At 53.2% G+C, this 16,199-nt stretch overlaps 1 protein-coding gene across 1 annotated transcript in view; it reads left to right on the top strand.

The window, feature by feature from the left end:
• The window catches only part of CACNA2D4 (calcium voltage-gated channel auxiliary subunit alpha2delta 4), a 197,890-nt gene that overhangs the window by 164,153 nt on the left and 17,538 nt on the right, over positions 1 to 16,199 (top strand). Inside the window, 4 exon segments of the mRNA XM_068141829.1 lie at positions 4,714 to 4,775; positions 5,947 to 5,961; positions 8,233 to 8,277; positions 9,151 to 9,213. Of these exon segments, the coding sequence (XP_067997930.1) occupies positions 4,714 to 4,775; positions 5,947 to 5,961; positions 8,233 to 8,277; positions 9,151 to 9,213 (185 nt within the window).

The raw sequence follows: 16,199 nt of genomic DNA, 5'->3' as shown, positions 1-16,199 counted from the left end.
ATAAGCACCTAAATCCAGCCCTCTCCCTGCTGTCAGGCTTCCCTCTGTGCTCGCCCGCGGGCTCCTGCAGCCCGCATCCCCAAAATCAGACCCCTTGATTGCCTTCCTCCAGCTTGCTGAGGACCTCGGCAGCTCATGCTTGCAAGAATTACTCTTTTGCCGAGCCACTTGAGCTGCCCCTTCTGTCAGGTCCGGTATCATGAGCAGGCTGCCCTTGGTTTTGGCTGCTTTGTTTGTTTTAATCTTTACTTAATTTTGGGGTAAAATTTTTAGGAGGCTGCAAGGAAAACTTTGAGTGGGGCAGCTGGCTCGAGAGGGGAAATGGGAGTAGTTCAGAAGCAGGGAGTGGGGAATGCAAAGGGTCAGTATGGGCAGGGCTGCTTCGCTGCTCTGGCACCTTCGTCCGTTTGAACCACAGGTTGTACTTAATTGTTGGACTTGCTGTCATGGAACCAGGTTGTGAATGGCGGGGTAGATCTTGATAAGCACTCTGCAGGAGGTAGTCTTGCAGCTCTTTGTTATGCCTTTTTGTCCTGCAGGCAGGCCCAGGAATTAAATCTTGGGAAAAGCTCCTTATGAGAAGAGCATATGGATAATCAAAGAGAGAAGCCAGGAAAGGCAGACAGAGAGAGAGACAAGCAAAGGATGAGCTAATGAGGCAGACTTGCTCAACTGAGGGATTCACAGATTCAGATGAACAGGTGAAGGTCAAAGCTCTTACCTCCACGGTGACTAGCAGCAGACAGTTCTGGAGAAAGCCAGCTGCAGCCATGCTGGGTTTGCAGGCAGGCAGGCAGGCAGGCAGGCAGGGTGCCTGCTGGTGAGAAGTCATGCACAGATCTGGGGAGCTCACTGACATGGTGAAGCAATGGCTGACTGTGCAAGGTGTGCAGCATTGCTTGTCCTCAGTTTTCATGTACTTGCAGGGATGCTATAATTGCAGAGGTTGTTGGCATGTTAGTAGGAATAAAACTATTAGCCACGGTCTCTCCAAAGGCTCTAGGGTTGCTGCTGTGCTGCACACCAGGGCCACTCATCATTTCAGAGACCTTGGATCTTCCTGCTCCTGCAGCATACTCTGCCAGCAGATTGGAACAGGCACAGAAGGGTTTGCTCCAGGGAGGGGAGAAACCCTCTCACCTGAGCTGTAGCATCATCATCCTTACCTCAGATGGAACCACTGCTTTCCTCCCTTCTCCCCAGCCTCACCTGGGTGCCTGAAGGCACCTGGGTGGCTGTTTGTTACTGGCAGTGGCAAGGTGATTGTGACCTGTTTCTCCTTAGCTCCCACATCTTCTTCAGGTCACCTGAGTGCACGGCAGTTTCTCACAGTTCTTGCCAAGAGCTGCCAAGCCACTCCAGCTGATAAGGGGTGGTGCTGCCAGGCAGAAACATGAAACATGCCCTCTAGTATGATTCCCTGTGACTGGGACCATCCAGACAGAAAAACCTGGCTGCAGGGCAGAATAGCCCCCAGCTTTACTTTCCACGACCTCTTCAGACCACGCCATGATGTGAGGAGGAGAGTGGTACTTACCACAGCTCCACAGGGAATAGTTAAAAGTGTGTGCTGGACCACTGGGAAGAGTGAACTGGCTAGATGGCACAGACGAGTCAGACGTGACTGCGAGCAATGTGGGAAGTAAGCCGGGAGACAGCTTTCTGTCACTGCCACTGGCCACCAGTGCTCTCCTTCCTCAGGCTGCAGGTGTTTCAAGTTCAGTATATGCTACTCATAGCTCCTGGGCAGAGGCAAGGATTCACAAATGGGGGCTAGGCTGCCTCTGAAGCACAATTTGAGGCTAGATGTTCCCAATGGCAAAACCGCGAGCTACCGAGCCTCTGCACTACGAGGTTGGTTATGTAGGTATCAGCTCCTCTGATGAAAAGTGTACATCCTGGGCAATGCTCAGCCCTGCTGATGTGATCTGCTGTGCTGAGGGGCAGAACTCCTTCCCAAGATGTTTTTAAAGCATAAGGATGAGTTTATTTAAAGCTACCTAGCGAATCGGATGCGTGGGCCTCGTCGGACTCAGCAGCGACAGCACCGTTTGCCTTCTGTCACGGACTGCTGATTTGTCAGCAGGGGCAGCAAGCCAAACCATGCCTGCTACAGCCTGCTGAAACTGATGAATCTTCACCTGGGGTAGGCTCAGCCTCGGCCTCGCTCCTTTGTTTACATTCTTTGTCTTGTGTGGTTTGTGCTCTGTGAGGCTTAGGGCAAGGCAGCCCCAGAGAATGGCCGTTTTCCCCCCGCACAGGGGCAGTCAGGTTTGGTCTGCAGCAGGGAGAGCTGGATGAGAAACGTGCCTGCGAATGGGACGCTGTCAGATGTGCCAGTGGTGGGACTGTGACAAGGACAGGGGTATAAAGAGCAGAGCTGATGCCAGGTGCCAGGGTCTCTGTGCGTGCTTCAGGAGAATCTACCGTTGCATACTCCAGGTTTAATTCATACCCCTCTGAATTAGAGCATCGGATCATACTGTTAACTTAAAAGCACCCACACAGTGTGATTCAGATTTAAAGGATCTGTTCCCCTCTTTGAAGCTTCTGCTAATTCAGAGGAAATCTGTAAAAACCAGCAACACTTCGTCTGCCCAATATTGGCGGTTGTGAGAAAAAAAAAGGAGGCTCTAACTCTCCCTCTCTTCTCTTTCTCCCTCACTTGCACTTTATGTTCTATTTCAAGGTCCTGCTTGAGGCTGTAATTCCTGCAGAGCTCTCAGATTCAACCAGTTGACACACAGCCCTGTGGCTCCCTGTCACCGTGCCAGGCTGCGCATCGCCGCGCTGGTTATGAGGTGTGCCTGCAGGCAACCCTGCCCAGGACAGCCAGGGGAGACAGAATCACAGAATCACAGAATCAGCCAGGCTGGAAGAGACCTCCAAGATCATCAGCTCCAAACAATCACCCAACCCTAATGAATCAACCAGACTGTGGCACTGGGTGTCTCAGCCAGGCTTTTCTTAAACACTTTCAGGGACACTGACCTCCCCACCCTGCTGGGCAGCCCATCCCAGTGGCCAATCTCTCTGTCTGTGAGGAACTTCTTTCTAAGACCCAGCCTAAACTTCCCCCTGCACAGCTTGAGACTGTGTCCTCTTGTTCGGGTGCTGCTTGCCTGGGAGAAGAGACCAACCCCCACCTGGCTACAGCCTCCCTTCAGGGAGTTGTAGAGAGCAATAAGGTCTCCCCTGAGCTTCCTCTTCTCCAGGCTAAGCAACCCCAGCTCCCTCAGCCTCTCCTCCCAGGGCTGTGCTCCAGACCCCTCCCCAGCCTCATTGCCCTTCTCTGGACACATTGGAGCAGCTCAACCTCTCTCTTGAATTGAGGGGCCCAGAACTGGACACAGTGCTCAAGGTGTGGCCTAACCCCACACCAGTTCTCCTCCTGTGGAGCTATGCCTCACTTCAGGAGCCTGGTGCTGGGAATAGGGGAGAAATTAAGACGAGAAATGAGGGCGCACTTCATTAAGAAGCAGAGACACATTTGGCTTAGCAGAGCGTGCGGCAGGCTGGGGCCGGATAATGAAGCACTGCTGCTAGCTGACACTTTCCTGACAAGTGGCATTCATATTGTTGTGTTTTCATTGTGGTTTAGGAGCCATCTAAACCGCTGCAGCCTTCCCTTGGGACAGGTGGGGTTTTGAATTAATCCCTTCCTCACTCTGCCCTACTTTATTCCTGATTAATGCTGTGTGGTGCAGGAGCAGAGGCTGGGGTGAAGCATCCGCTCACGGCCAGGCGAATCTGCACAGGACAAGGGTGAAAGCTCACCAGCTCCCAGTGCTTTGTGGGGCTTTGTTTGTTTGGGGGATTTTTTTGTTTGCTTGTTTATCTGTTTGTAGTTCCATAGTGTTTAGTGGGAGGGAGGTGTCAGTACCTCAGTATCTGTCAGGTTACACCCCAGCCCAGGAGGGAGTGGGCGGAAAAGGACCTAGCCCCCCAGGTGGACAAAGAAACCTGACCCAGGTGGGCAGAGAGACTTGGTCCTCCCTCCTAGGGGAAGGGGTCCCGGGGTCAAAGTCTATTCCACTCCCACGTCCACCCAAGCCTATTTAAGGGGAGCCATTTCCTGTCTCTCCTCTCTTGCTCCTGCCCCTCACCTGCCTGACAGACCCTTTGCTGTTCCTGCTGTCGCTGTGACCACGGGCTGGGTCCTATTCCATGCTGCATCCAAACTCCTAAGGACTGCATCTGAGGAGAATCCACACTGCAGCCAGAGAATCCTGTGCCAGCTGGGCCTGGCTTTGGATATATTTTTATTCACCCTTTTCCCTTACACCTTTGTAACCTTTCTTTCACCCAGATGCCTCTTATATTTTGTAAAACTTACCTTTTTACTTCCAAATCGATTCACGACTGTTTCTGTCGTGATTTTGCCTCTCTTTTCTCCTGCCTATTTGGGGGGAGGGGAGGCAATCTAAATCTGTTCCATGTGGGCTTCTGGACTCCAGGAAAGCTTAAACCACAACACAGTCCAGTCAGCATACCCTTTCCCTCTTCCTTGCTAAACCTCTGACTCTCACTTGGCAGTCTGCCTCAGCGCCCATCCCTGATGCTTATCATTCCCACTCGGAACCAGGTGGCCCTTGCCGTTTCCCTCCCACCGCTGCTGGCAGATATTTGTACCCCTCCTCTCCTAACTCGTGTTTGTCTTTCTCTCTCTTGCACGTTCCTCTTCTTGCCCTCCCTCCTTTCTGTTTCCCGTAGCGGTGGGTGTGCAAATTAAGCTGGAGTTGCTCCAACGCAAGTTTTGGATGGCCATGCAACAGGTAGGAGCATCAGCAATGGCGCAAAGAGGCCGTGCGGCGCTCTGCATCGGCGAGGCCGGCGCTGCGCCTCGCCTCACCACCAGGGCATTCGGATGAGGGCTTTTATGAAACTCATATGGAGAGATTTCCCAAGTAGATTAGTCTGAAGTCACACATTCCTGTAATCCTTCAGCGGCTCTAATGCCCTCTGAGTCGCGAGTCTGTTCCACAGAGGCAGTGTTGACAGTGTCATCATCCTGGCCTGGCATCAGCTCTGCTGCAGATGACACATTTAATTGTGGGAATATGTTTGTGCTCATTCAGCCTGTCGGAAACCTCCCGGATATCTGCAACTTGAGGCACAGGGGAAGATAAGACATAAATAGATAGATACAAATCCGCTGCCTTCTCTTATCAGCTTGATAACGGTTAACAAAATGCTACCAGCTTGCCAAAATAACAATTATTTGCTCCAGGGATAAGCTTTCAGTCTTGTCCTAGTTTTGGACACTCTTGCTGGACTGGAAGAAGTGGAATAATTAAAACAGCTGCCCCAGCCTGAGAGACAGGAAAAGTGAAACACGTTTCCCATACCAGGCAGGGGCTTTCCCCCTAGGCTTTGCTTTCTGGGAGGTACACTGGCGGGGTGAGACTGATGGGACTGAAGCAGCGCACGGCAGAAGCAGCTCTCTGCTGTCAGGAGGAGGAAGTGTCACCAGATGGGGATGACAGAGGAGGCAGAAGGGCAGGAGGCTGCGCACTGGCAGCGCACACGTGGGGAACGGGGGAGCTCTGAGCTGGCCGTGGTGACAGGCAACTGTGAGATCACAGGAATCTAACCCCGGCTGGAAAGGCTCCTGCAAAGCACGTGAGCACGTCCTGAAACATCGGCAGAGAGCTTCACTGCTCAGAGTCTCCTGAGGACCATTACCCAGGCAGCTCTCGCACAAACAAGCCCGCACGGGCGCTGAGCGAGCAGAGAGGTTTATTAAGGAGGCTGGAAGGAGGCCTGTGTGCCGAGCACCCACACACTGCAGCCCAGGGTGGTGCTGCTGTGAAGAGGGCTGGTGTCTGGGTCCCCAGGCTGCCATTTGACAGGGGACTGGCTAACAGATTTTGTTTCCTCTCTCTCTGCCGCTTCACTGCATGCTGTGCCACTCTGGATGTCCACACCGCGCCTCCCACCTCCCAGCCCAATGACAGTGATGTAAGTAGACCAAAGCTGGGGCTGGGGAGGCATCCTGGTGTGCCTCACTGTGGCTCACCTCACCATTGTATCATTCCTGTGCCAGCATATTATAGGCACCATCCTTTGTCCGTAGTCACTGGAGATGGTCCAAGCCTGTCAGAGGCTGTGTTTGTCTTCGCAGTAATTAAGTGTCTTTGGCAAAGCTTAAAGTGCTCTGGGTCTTAGCCTTTCCGAGACCTGACCAACAGCAGGAGGATTCTGTGAGCTACGCTGGTCTCTGAGGAGCGAGCTGTGCCCCTAATGGAGTAGATGCGGTCTCAGAGCAGCCAGGGAACTCAGGTTCAGCTCTGCCCCTCCTCAGGAGCTCCCAGCAAGTTGCTGATGCTCTCAGACCAGGCTCCTCACCACAGCTCTGCTGCCATACAGCCAGCTCAGCACCGAGCACTGCTGGAGCTTCTCCAGGGCTGGAAAAGCAGTGGCAGCAAGACTTGGTCCTCCCATTGCTGAGGAAGATGCTGTGAGACACAGGCCCTTCCTGGGGGAAACCATTCTGGTTCACCTGCCTTTCTGTGATGATTTCTAAGCTCTGGGCTCTGTTATCCCTCAAGGCCATAATGGTGCCTCATTATGGCCATATTTCTCCACTGATCAAAGGAAGGAAACCACCAGGGATCCCTCTTCCTGCTTCCAGGGAGACAAAACAACCTGATGCTGTTTTGTGATGAGGTGGAGGTAGACAATGCTTGCAGCTGTGGATAAAGGGATGTTTCTAAACCATCATCCCCGGAGCCTCAAAAAGCCCTTTGGAGTAAGAGCAAGAGCATGTGGTATTACAAAGCCATGGGGCTTGGAACAGCCTCAAGCATCTCTGAGCCTCCTCTGAAGCTGAGCAGAGGGACTGAAAACTGAAACTGTTGGGTTTGTGCTGCAAAACTCCAGAGGAGAAACGAATTCTAACTGCAAGTAACCACTGTCTTGTGCTAGGAACTGCAAATTCTCAGCATCACAGGAGCTGCAAGTTCTCATCACTGAGACTCGGCCAGAAAGGGGGGGCTGGGGTGATGGATAAGCTCCTCCAGAAAGGGGGGTGGGGAGACGTGTTCATGTGTAAGGGGTTTTGTGGAGATAAAGGGCAGCTGGCTGAGAGCAGCCAGGCTATGCAGCACGTCAGAGTCCTTCCCTGACCTGAGAAAACCTCTGGCAGGAAGGGGACCCCGGGTACAGAAATGGCAACGCCGTGTCAGCTTCCCTCCCTCTGCTGCTAGCGAAAACAGCCTTGAACAGTAACAGAAAGAGACAGACACACACACAGCCGCGGCAGACCCGCCTGGATTACGAAATCCAGGAGCACCTGAAGGGCTTTTTTCACTCTCCACTTCATTCCTTGTGTCCCCCACCCAGTTCAGTGTTGTGAAACACATGTCAAGCCCGGTACACAGAAACCCTAAATGAAACAAATGGATGGTGCCTTGGGCTACACGAGCACCCTTCACATCACATTTTCTCATCAGCTGTCTGCAGAATAAAGAGTCCAACAGCAGCAACAACAAAAGTAGCTGTGCCTGAGAAGAGTCCTGCTAAAATGCCATGCCGTGTGTTTAGTCCAGGTACTAGGAGCTGCCGGGATGCATGCTGGTTTCTCACCAGTGCATCTCAGGAGGGAGGGGACAGGCTCTGCTCACTTGCTCCCTGGGATAGGACAAGGAGCAATGGATGTAAGCTGCAGCACAGGAGGTTCCACCTCAACACAAGGGGGAACTTCTTTCCTGTAAGGGTCCCAGAGCCCTGGAGCAGGCTGCCCAGAGAGGCTGTGGAGCCTCCTTCTCTGGAGACTTTCAAGGCCCATCTGGATGTGTTCCTCTGTGATCTGAGCTAGATTGTATGGTCCTGCTCTGGCAAGGGGGTTGGACTCGATGATCTCTTTGGGTCCCTTCCAGCCCCTGACATCCTGTGAGCCTGTGATTTGCAGCCAGAGAGCTTGGTACTGCCTGCCCCCTTGGTTAGCAAGTCGCTGCTCAAAGCACACAGGTGCTGCTGGAAGCCTGTTAGGGAGGCAGGCGCAGGATCAGAGCCCTCAGGAAAGGGGCTCTGATGTTGCCCAGGTAGGTGGAGGGCATGCAGAGCCACGGAGGAGGCGGTGCTGTGTGTGCTGTAGAGCTCGATGAAAATGCCAGCTGAACTGAAGAGCTTTATGGGATGCTGGGATGAAGCCTTTTAGCTCAGCACTCCCGGTGGAGAGGCTGCAAGGTGAGATCATGCCCTGGCTGATTGTCTGCTTTTCCCTTCCAGTGCAGTGCCTTTGAGGGTGCCTGTCCGCTGAGCTGTCAGGATGATGTAAGTGGCCCAGGTCTCCTCTCTGCATGTGTGGTGGGTGTGAGTGATTGCCTGCCTGTGCTGTGCAAATCTCTGCCTCCCTCAAAGGAAAAAAACAGCTATTGCTCGTTGTCTCTTTACAAGAGGTTGCACAGCTTGGGGCAGGACCTTGTGCTGATGAGATACAGCTGCAGTTCAGGTCTTCCCCTCAGCTGAGCCTGGGCATGGGGATTGCAGCCAGTAGCTCTGAGGAGAGTCCCTCTCCTCTCAAGCTGCTTCACCAACACCCCAGGTCCTCCAAAGAGAGCAGCTGACAGGATGGCATGCATGCTGGACACCCCTCTCTGCATTTACACCACTGATTCAACCTTGGTCTCAGGCATGGCTGGGAGAGGAGCTCCTCTGCCCTGGAGAGTTGGGGTCACCAGAGCATCTTTATTCTGTCTTCACGGAGGACTTTCTCTGCATCCTATTTTTCCCCCTGTGAGACCTAAAGCTTTCCACCTAAGCTCTGTCCCTCCAATTTCCTGCTCTGCAAAACAAAAAAGAAGAGCAGCACTGATGCTTAGTGGTGAGGTTGTTTCATGAGTGGTTGTAGAGCTCTGCAATCTGAAGGCAGAAAGCACCGGGTCTCGTTCTATTAAAGAGCAGTGCCGCTTCCTGCAGGCTGCCTGTTCCAGCGTGCCACACAGCCTGCTAGGCCTGCACACAGCCCTTGCAGTCTCTGTCATAAGCAGCTCACAAACAAAACAGAGGCAGAGAGGGAAGTGTCAGTAGTGTAGAACCTCTGGTAGGCGAGCTGTGGGGCTGGGCATGGAGGTTATGACACAAGCCTGCACGCAGAGGGCCACGCAGAGAGCTGTCTCTAATGCTGCTTCTCCTTCATCCCTGCAGATTCTGAATTGCTTCCTCATCGACAACAACGGCTTTATATTTGTCTCCAAAAGACCTGCAGAGGTAAGGGAGCAGGAGAGAAGGAGGAGAGCTGCTTAAAACAAATTAATTTCAAGTGTGTATTAAGGGCAGCTATGGCATAATGAAATTCAGTAGTGTGGTGAGGGGGAAGCTTCCCAGCAGTGACAGCACATCACAGGGTGAGCAAGGAGTTTGCAGTGATAAGGAAGGAACTAGTCAAAATATCTTTTTATCAGAAGTGAGGGAATTAGACTGCTTCCCCTCAGCACAGATGTTACTGAAAGATGAGCTGAGACAGGGAAGGGAAGGGAAGGGAAGGGAAGGGAAGGGAAGGGAAGGGAAGGGAAGGGAAGGGAAGGGAAGGGAAGGGAAGGGAAGGGAAGGGAAGGGAAGGGAAGGGAAGGGAAGGGAAGGGAAGGGAAGGGAAGGGAAGGGAAGGGAAGGGAAGGGAAGGGAAGGGAAGGGAAGGGAAGGGAAGGGAAGGGAAGGGAAGGGAAGGGAAGGGAAGGGAAGGGAAGGGAGGGGAGCATTTGAGTGGTTCTGAAGTCAAAGCAGACATTCTTCAGGAAAGGAAATAGAGAGCATAGAGAAAAATGCCAAAGGCAAAAAGGAAGACAGAATCATTTAGGCAATTTTGAAACAGAAGCACACCTAAGTAACTGGAAAACTTATTGGACTCACGGAGGTAAAATGAGTAAGGGAAAAAAGTCAAAATCATAACAAAAATATAAGCAACAAAAGTTGCTTCTTTTCCTCCTGCTGCCAGCACCTCCATTGCCATTCCTAGAGAGCTGAGGGGACACAGGTTGTGGTGTAACATCCTGTGCAGGCTGGGTGAAGTCCACACTGCCTGCCAAAGCAGGGCTCAGCTGTGCTTAGAGCTCTCTGTTCAACTCACCACAGGCTATTTATTTAGAAATAACAGAAAGCCATAGGCTTGGGTGTCAGACAGTGAGGTGTTGGAACACTCTCAGAAACCACAAAGCAGGAAAGTCAATAACTCCCAGGTCCTTCTCCTTGGGTACAGTACAGGTTAGGAGGTGGTCTGCTGGAGAGCAGCCCAGTGGAGAGGGACCTGGGAGTGCTGGGGGGCAACAAGCTCTGCATGGGACAGCAATGTGCCCTGGGGGCCAAGAAGGCCAATGGGGTCCTGGGGTGCATCCAGAGCAGTGTGTCCAGCAGATCCAGGAAGGTTCTTCTCCCCCTCCACTCTGCCCTGGTGAGGCCACACCTGGAATATTGCATCCAGTTCTGGGCTCCCCAGTTCTACAGGGACAGGGATCTGCTGGAGAGAGTCCAAGGGAGGGCTACAAGGATGCTGAAGGGACTGCAGCACTGCCTGGGGAGGAGAGGCTGAGAGCCCTGGGGCTGTATAGTCTGGAGAGAAGACTGAGAGGGGATCTGATCAATGTCTATCAATAGCTGAGGGCTGGGGGTCAGGAAGGAAGGGACAGGGACAGCCTCTGCTCACTTGTGCCCTGGGATAGGACAAGGGGCAATGGATGGAAACTGCAGCACAGGAGGTTCCACCTCAACATGAGGAGGAACTTCTTCACTGTGAGGGTGCCAGAGCCCTGGAGCAGGCAGCCCAGATAGGCTGTGGAGTCTCCTTCTCTGGAGCCTTTCCATCCCTGTCTGGATGTGTTCCTGTGTGACCTGTGCTGGATTCTCTGCTCCTGCTCTGGCAGGAGGGTTGGACTGGAAGATCTCTTTGTGTCCCTTCCAACCTCTAACCTCCTGTAACAGCAAATGTGGGCCTATAGAGGAAATGGAAATGTGGTGTGCCAGAGAAAACACAAACAAACAAACAAACAAACAACACCACAAACAAAAAGCCAAACCAACCAAACCTAGCAAAACAAAACAGAAAACAAGCAAACAAAAAAAAAAACCACCACACCAAAAAACCCCAAACCAACCAACCAGAAACCCAACAAACAGGAAAGAAAACCAAAGACAACTTCCAAGCTAAGGGAGGACAGTACTGCCAGTATTGGCTCCCTTCTCTGGAGGCTGCCTCCTGTTGAGGAGCAGTTGGTAGTCTTAGGAATTGCTAATTTCTCTTCTGACCCCCATGGCATTTTCAGAGGTGCTTCACTGAGTCCTATGGCACATGACCATAGATCAAAGTAATTCCTTAAGCTACCACTTCCTCTGTTGGTCCTCTGCACCACCCTCCTCTCTCCTGTCTCTTTTATTTTTCCTGCATCATCACAGTATCACAGTACCACTAAGGTTGGAAGAGACCTCAAAGATCATCGAGTCCAACCTGTCACCACAGACCTCATAACTAGACCATGGCACCAAGTGTCACATCCAATCCCCTCTTGAACACCTCCAGGGATGGGGACTCCACCATCTCCCTGGGCAGCCCATTCCAATGGGCAATGACTCTCTCTGGGAAGAACTTTCTCCTCACCTCCAGCCTAAACTTCCCCTGGCACAGCTTGAGACTGTGTCCTCTTGTTCTGGTGCTGCTTGCCTGGGAGAAGAGACCAACCCCCACCTGTCTACAACCTCCCTTCAGGTAGTTGTAGAGAGCAATGAGGTCTCCCCTGAGCCTCCTCTTCTCCAGGCTAAGCAACCCCAGCTCCCTCAGCCTCTCCTCACAGGGCTGTGATCAAGGCCTCTCCCCAGCCTTGTTGCCCTTCTCTGGACACCTTCAAGTCTCTCAATGTCCTTCCTAAACTGAGTGGCCCAGAACTGGACACAGGACTCAAGGTGTGGCCTAACCAGTGCAGAGTACAGGGGCACAATGACTTCCCTGCTCCTGCTGGCCACACTATTCCTAATGCAGGCCAGGATGCCATTGGCCTTCTTGGCCACCTGGGCACACTGCTGGCTCATATTCAGGTGGCTGTCAATCAGCACCCCCAGGTCCCTCTCTCTTTGGCAGCTCTCAGCCACTCTGACCCCAGCCTGTAGCTCTGCCTGGGGTTGTTGTGGCCAAAGTGCAGCCCCTGGCACTTGGACTTGTTGAATGCCATCCTGTTGGACTCTGCCCATCTGTGCAGCCTGTCGAGGTCCCTCTGCAGAGCCCTTCTGTCTTCTGACTTCTGGAAAATCTTCTGGAAAATGTTTCTCCCCCCCCCCAAAAAAAAAAAAGCTTTCCTGTGAAAGATGTAACCAGTAGAAACTTGGCATTCTTAGTGGATTTGGGTAAATGAGAGACATTATCTACATGCCTCCAAGAACAAGTGTCTTGGCAGGCACCAGAGCTGTCATCTCTCCAGCTGTCACCTCCCCTGACCCCAGAGAGTTCACCACTACTTCTTTTCTGGTTTCTTTATCTTGTTCCTGCTTTTATTTCCTGGTGGCAGCATGGAATGTTAGGCCCCAGAGGGAGTTCAGGGTAGCAGCAGCATTAAAGCAATGCCCTGGGTTTCATAGTCTTACCACCTGGATGTTGCTGCCTGGGAGCATAGAATCACAGAATTGTGAGGGTTGGAAGGGACCTCAAGGCTCAGCCAGTCCCAACGCCCCTGCCATGGCCAGGGACACCTCACACCACAGCAGGTTGCTCACAGCCACATCCAGCCTGGCTGCAAAAACTTCCAGGGCTGAGGCTTCCACCACAGAATCACAGAGTCACAGAATTGCTTTGGTTGGAAAAGACCTCCAAGACCATCCAGTCCAACCATCAACCCACCACCCCCAAGGGCACTAAACCTTGTCCCCACATGTTTCTTGAATACCTCCAAGGATGGTGACTCCACCACCTCCCTGGGCAACCTGTGCCAGTCTCTCACCACCCTCATGGGGAACAACTTCATCCTAACATCCAATCTGAATCTACTCATTTGTATTTTGTTTCCATTCCCCCTAGTCCTATCATTACCTGACACCCTGAAGTCACTTGCTGCTCTGTGGCCTTCCCTGCCCCATCACACTTTCTTCCTTAAGTGCATCCCTTCACATAATACTAAAACAACCTCCCTGCCACCCAGATTTTTGTGGCTATCTCCTCTTTCTGCAGAAGTCAGATAAGTTCCCAGCCCTCCCTCCCTGCCTCATACCAGATAGCAGGACCAGCAAGAGTGGCTCAGCTGCCTGGGTCAGTGTGCCAGCCCCTCAGCAGGGAGAAGGGGCTGCACACATGCTGCCTGTTCTGCTCCACCAGTCAGGGCGGGAGAGAGCTTACTGGAAACCAAAGGAGCGAGGGTGCACTCCCAAGCCATCTGCACCATGAAGCCATGGCTCTAACACAAGCAGGGCCCCACATGCAGCCCCACTTCCCCAGGGAAGGCAGCTGAGGAGCTGTCAGAGGAGGGCCACGAGGATGAGCAGAGGGCTGGGGCTCCTCTTCTATGAGGACAGACTGAGAGAGTTGGGGCTGTGCAGTCTGGAGAGGAGAAGGCTCCAAGCAGACCTTCTTGTGACCTTCCAGGATCTGCAGGGGGCTACAAGAAAGCTGGGGAGGGACTTTTGAGGGTGTCAGAGAGTGATAGGACTGGGGGGAATGGAACAAAAGTAGAAGTGGGTAGATTGAGATTGGATGTCAGGAAGAAGTTGTTCCCCATGAGGGTGGTGAGAGACTGGCACAGGTTGCCCAGGGAGGTGGTGGAAGCCTCATCCCTGGAGGTGTTTGCAGCCAGGCTGGATGTGGCTGTGAGCAACCTGCTGCAGTGTGAGGTGTCCCTGGCCAAGGCAGGGGGGTTGGGACTGGCTGATCCTTGAGGTCCCTTCCAACCCTGACAGATCTGTGTTTCTATGATATCCAAACCACCTGCTCCCTGGGGTAAAGTGCACGCTAAGAGTAGTGGAGAAGTGCCGAAGTGTCTGAGTCCTTACAGTCCCTGGGCAAGCAGCTGGTGTCAGAGACCCTCTCCAGGGACTCTGTGCTGTTTTGCTCTGTCTTGCTGCTCACTCCCTTAGAGCTGTGGTGCTTTGCAGTGTGCTCAGGCTGCTGCCTGCCCAGGGCTGCCTGCTGCTCACCCCTTCTTCCCTGGGTGACCGCAGAGGCAATCAGAGTGGCTTTACACAGGACCAAGACTGCCTGTCTCAGGTTCTGCTCTCCTCTGCCCTTGGCCTGGGGGATCAGGATGGAGGATGGGCTCTAATAATCTCTGTTTGAATGCAGAGGAAGCTTAGCAGCAGCAAGAAGCCACCACAGAAGAAAGAGGCACTCAGGATTTTAATGAGTGAAAAGCTGGGAGCTCCCTCCAGGATTACTCCTGGAAGAATGGATAATCTCTTAATTCGAGCTAATCTCTCCAGCCAGACTCATCATGGAGGGAGCAGAGTTAATAGCCAGAGCCAGGAGAAGGGAGGGAGGGAGGGAGAGAGAGGACCCTGTGGTCTAGGGCAGGGGAGGAAGGAGAAGTGAGTGTCAGGTTGAGGCTGTGCTCCATCAGGGCTGCTCCTCAGCACGTTTCTGCTGATGTTTGCAGCTCTAGCCCCAGGACAGCTCCTGAACTTTTAGCTGCCTTTCCGTGCCAGCACATCATAGGTCCTGAGCTCCTTCTGCCTGCTGCATCCAGATGTCCTCCCAATCACTAAACCTCTTTTTCTAGGCCTGCTGCCTTCTCCCTGAGGCATCTTTCAGGGTAGTCTGCAAGCTGTGCGCAGGTGGGGCTCCAGGGACAGAGTGCAGGCTGCCAGCTAACAGGCCAAGATGCCCCCGGGGCAGGGCAGGGCAGGGCAGGGCAGGGCAGGGCAGGGCAGAGCAGGGGGAGAAGCCAGGGCTGGCTGTCAGAGCCGTGCAGCAGGCAGGCTGTGCACTCACCCAGAGCCTGGCCCAGCTGAGTGAAAGTTATTCTGCAGCTTCTGTGTGTACCCAAAGCACAGACTGCACAAGGAGCCAGCAAAGCAGGGCTGCATATGTCTGTGGGCAGGGATGTACCTTCTGAGCCATGTGTGTGCTCTGCCCTCTGCACAGCCTGCATGTGTACCCTGTACACCCTCAGCTGCCCGGGGATATGCTGCAGCATGTGGCATGCAGGATGCCAGAAGTGATGCTTGGTGCTGTGAACCTCTCAAATTGCCAGGGCCTGTGGAAACCTGCCCAGGGCTAGGAGCTGGGAGAAACACAGCAGAGGGGCACCTGGGAGAGCAGCAGCCAGGCACTGGAGGAAGCATGTCTGGATGAGAGCTGCTTTGCAAAGCATTGTTTCAGTACAGGACCACTCTGTTTTCTGCTGAGTGATGCTTTCCTGTGTTACTGCTTGCACAGGGTATATAGAACAGCACTGACCTTTGATAGCAAATCACATCCTGAGCTACATCCAGGGCAGCACTGCCAGCAGATCCAGAGAGGTGATTCTACCACTTTGCTCTGCTCTGGTGAGGCCTCACCTGGAGTACTGTGTACAGGCATGGAGCTCTCAACACAGGAAGGACATGGACCTGATGGAGAGGGTCCAGAGGAGGCCACAAAAGTGATCAGGGGATTGGAGCAGCTCTGCTACAAGAAGAGGCTGAGGGAGCTGGGGGTGTTCAGATTGGAGAAGAGAAGGCTGTGGGGAGACCTAATAGCAACCTGCCAGTACCTGAAGGAGGCTATAAGAAGGATGGAGAGAGACTGTTTGCAAAGGCCTGCAGGGACAGGACCAGGGGCAATGGCTTCAAACTAGAGCAGAGCAGATTGAGATTGGATGTCAGGAAGAAGTTCTTCACTATAAGGGAAGTGGAACAGGTTGCCCAGGGAGGTGGTTGTGGCCCTATCCCTGGAGATATTCAAGGCAAGACTTGACAGGGCCCTGGGCAACCTGATCAAGTTGAGGATATCCCTGCTGGCTGCAGGGGGGTTGGACTGGATGAGCTTTGGAGGTCCCTTCTGGCCTGGACCATTCTATGATTCTTCTATGAGTCTATCCAGATCAGAATTGAAGGCCAGTTTGCTGATGCTTTCCTGAACACATTCCCCAGGCTCACTCTCAGTTACACTATCAGCTCCTCGTAGCTGCACCTGTAGAACTGCATCCTACCTGCAGAGACATGGTCAGACACCAGCACCTCTGCACAGGGCAGGCCCCATTCACAGTCCTGCAGCAGCACTTGCCTCACCAGCTCCAGCTTGCACTGCACCA

This window comes from Melanerpes formicivorus, unplaced genomic scaffold, assembly GCF_026170545.1.
Source record: "Melanerpes formicivorus ecotype bairdi unplaced genomic scaffold, bMelFor1.0.p_v2 SCAF_8, whole genome shotgun sequence".
Taxonomy (NCBI): domain Eukaryota; kingdom Metazoa; phylum Chordata; class Aves; order Piciformes; family Picidae; genus Melanerpes; species Melanerpes formicivorus.
Note: the sequence above shows the minus strand (reverse complement) of the source record. Positions and strands in the feature narration are given on the sequence as shown.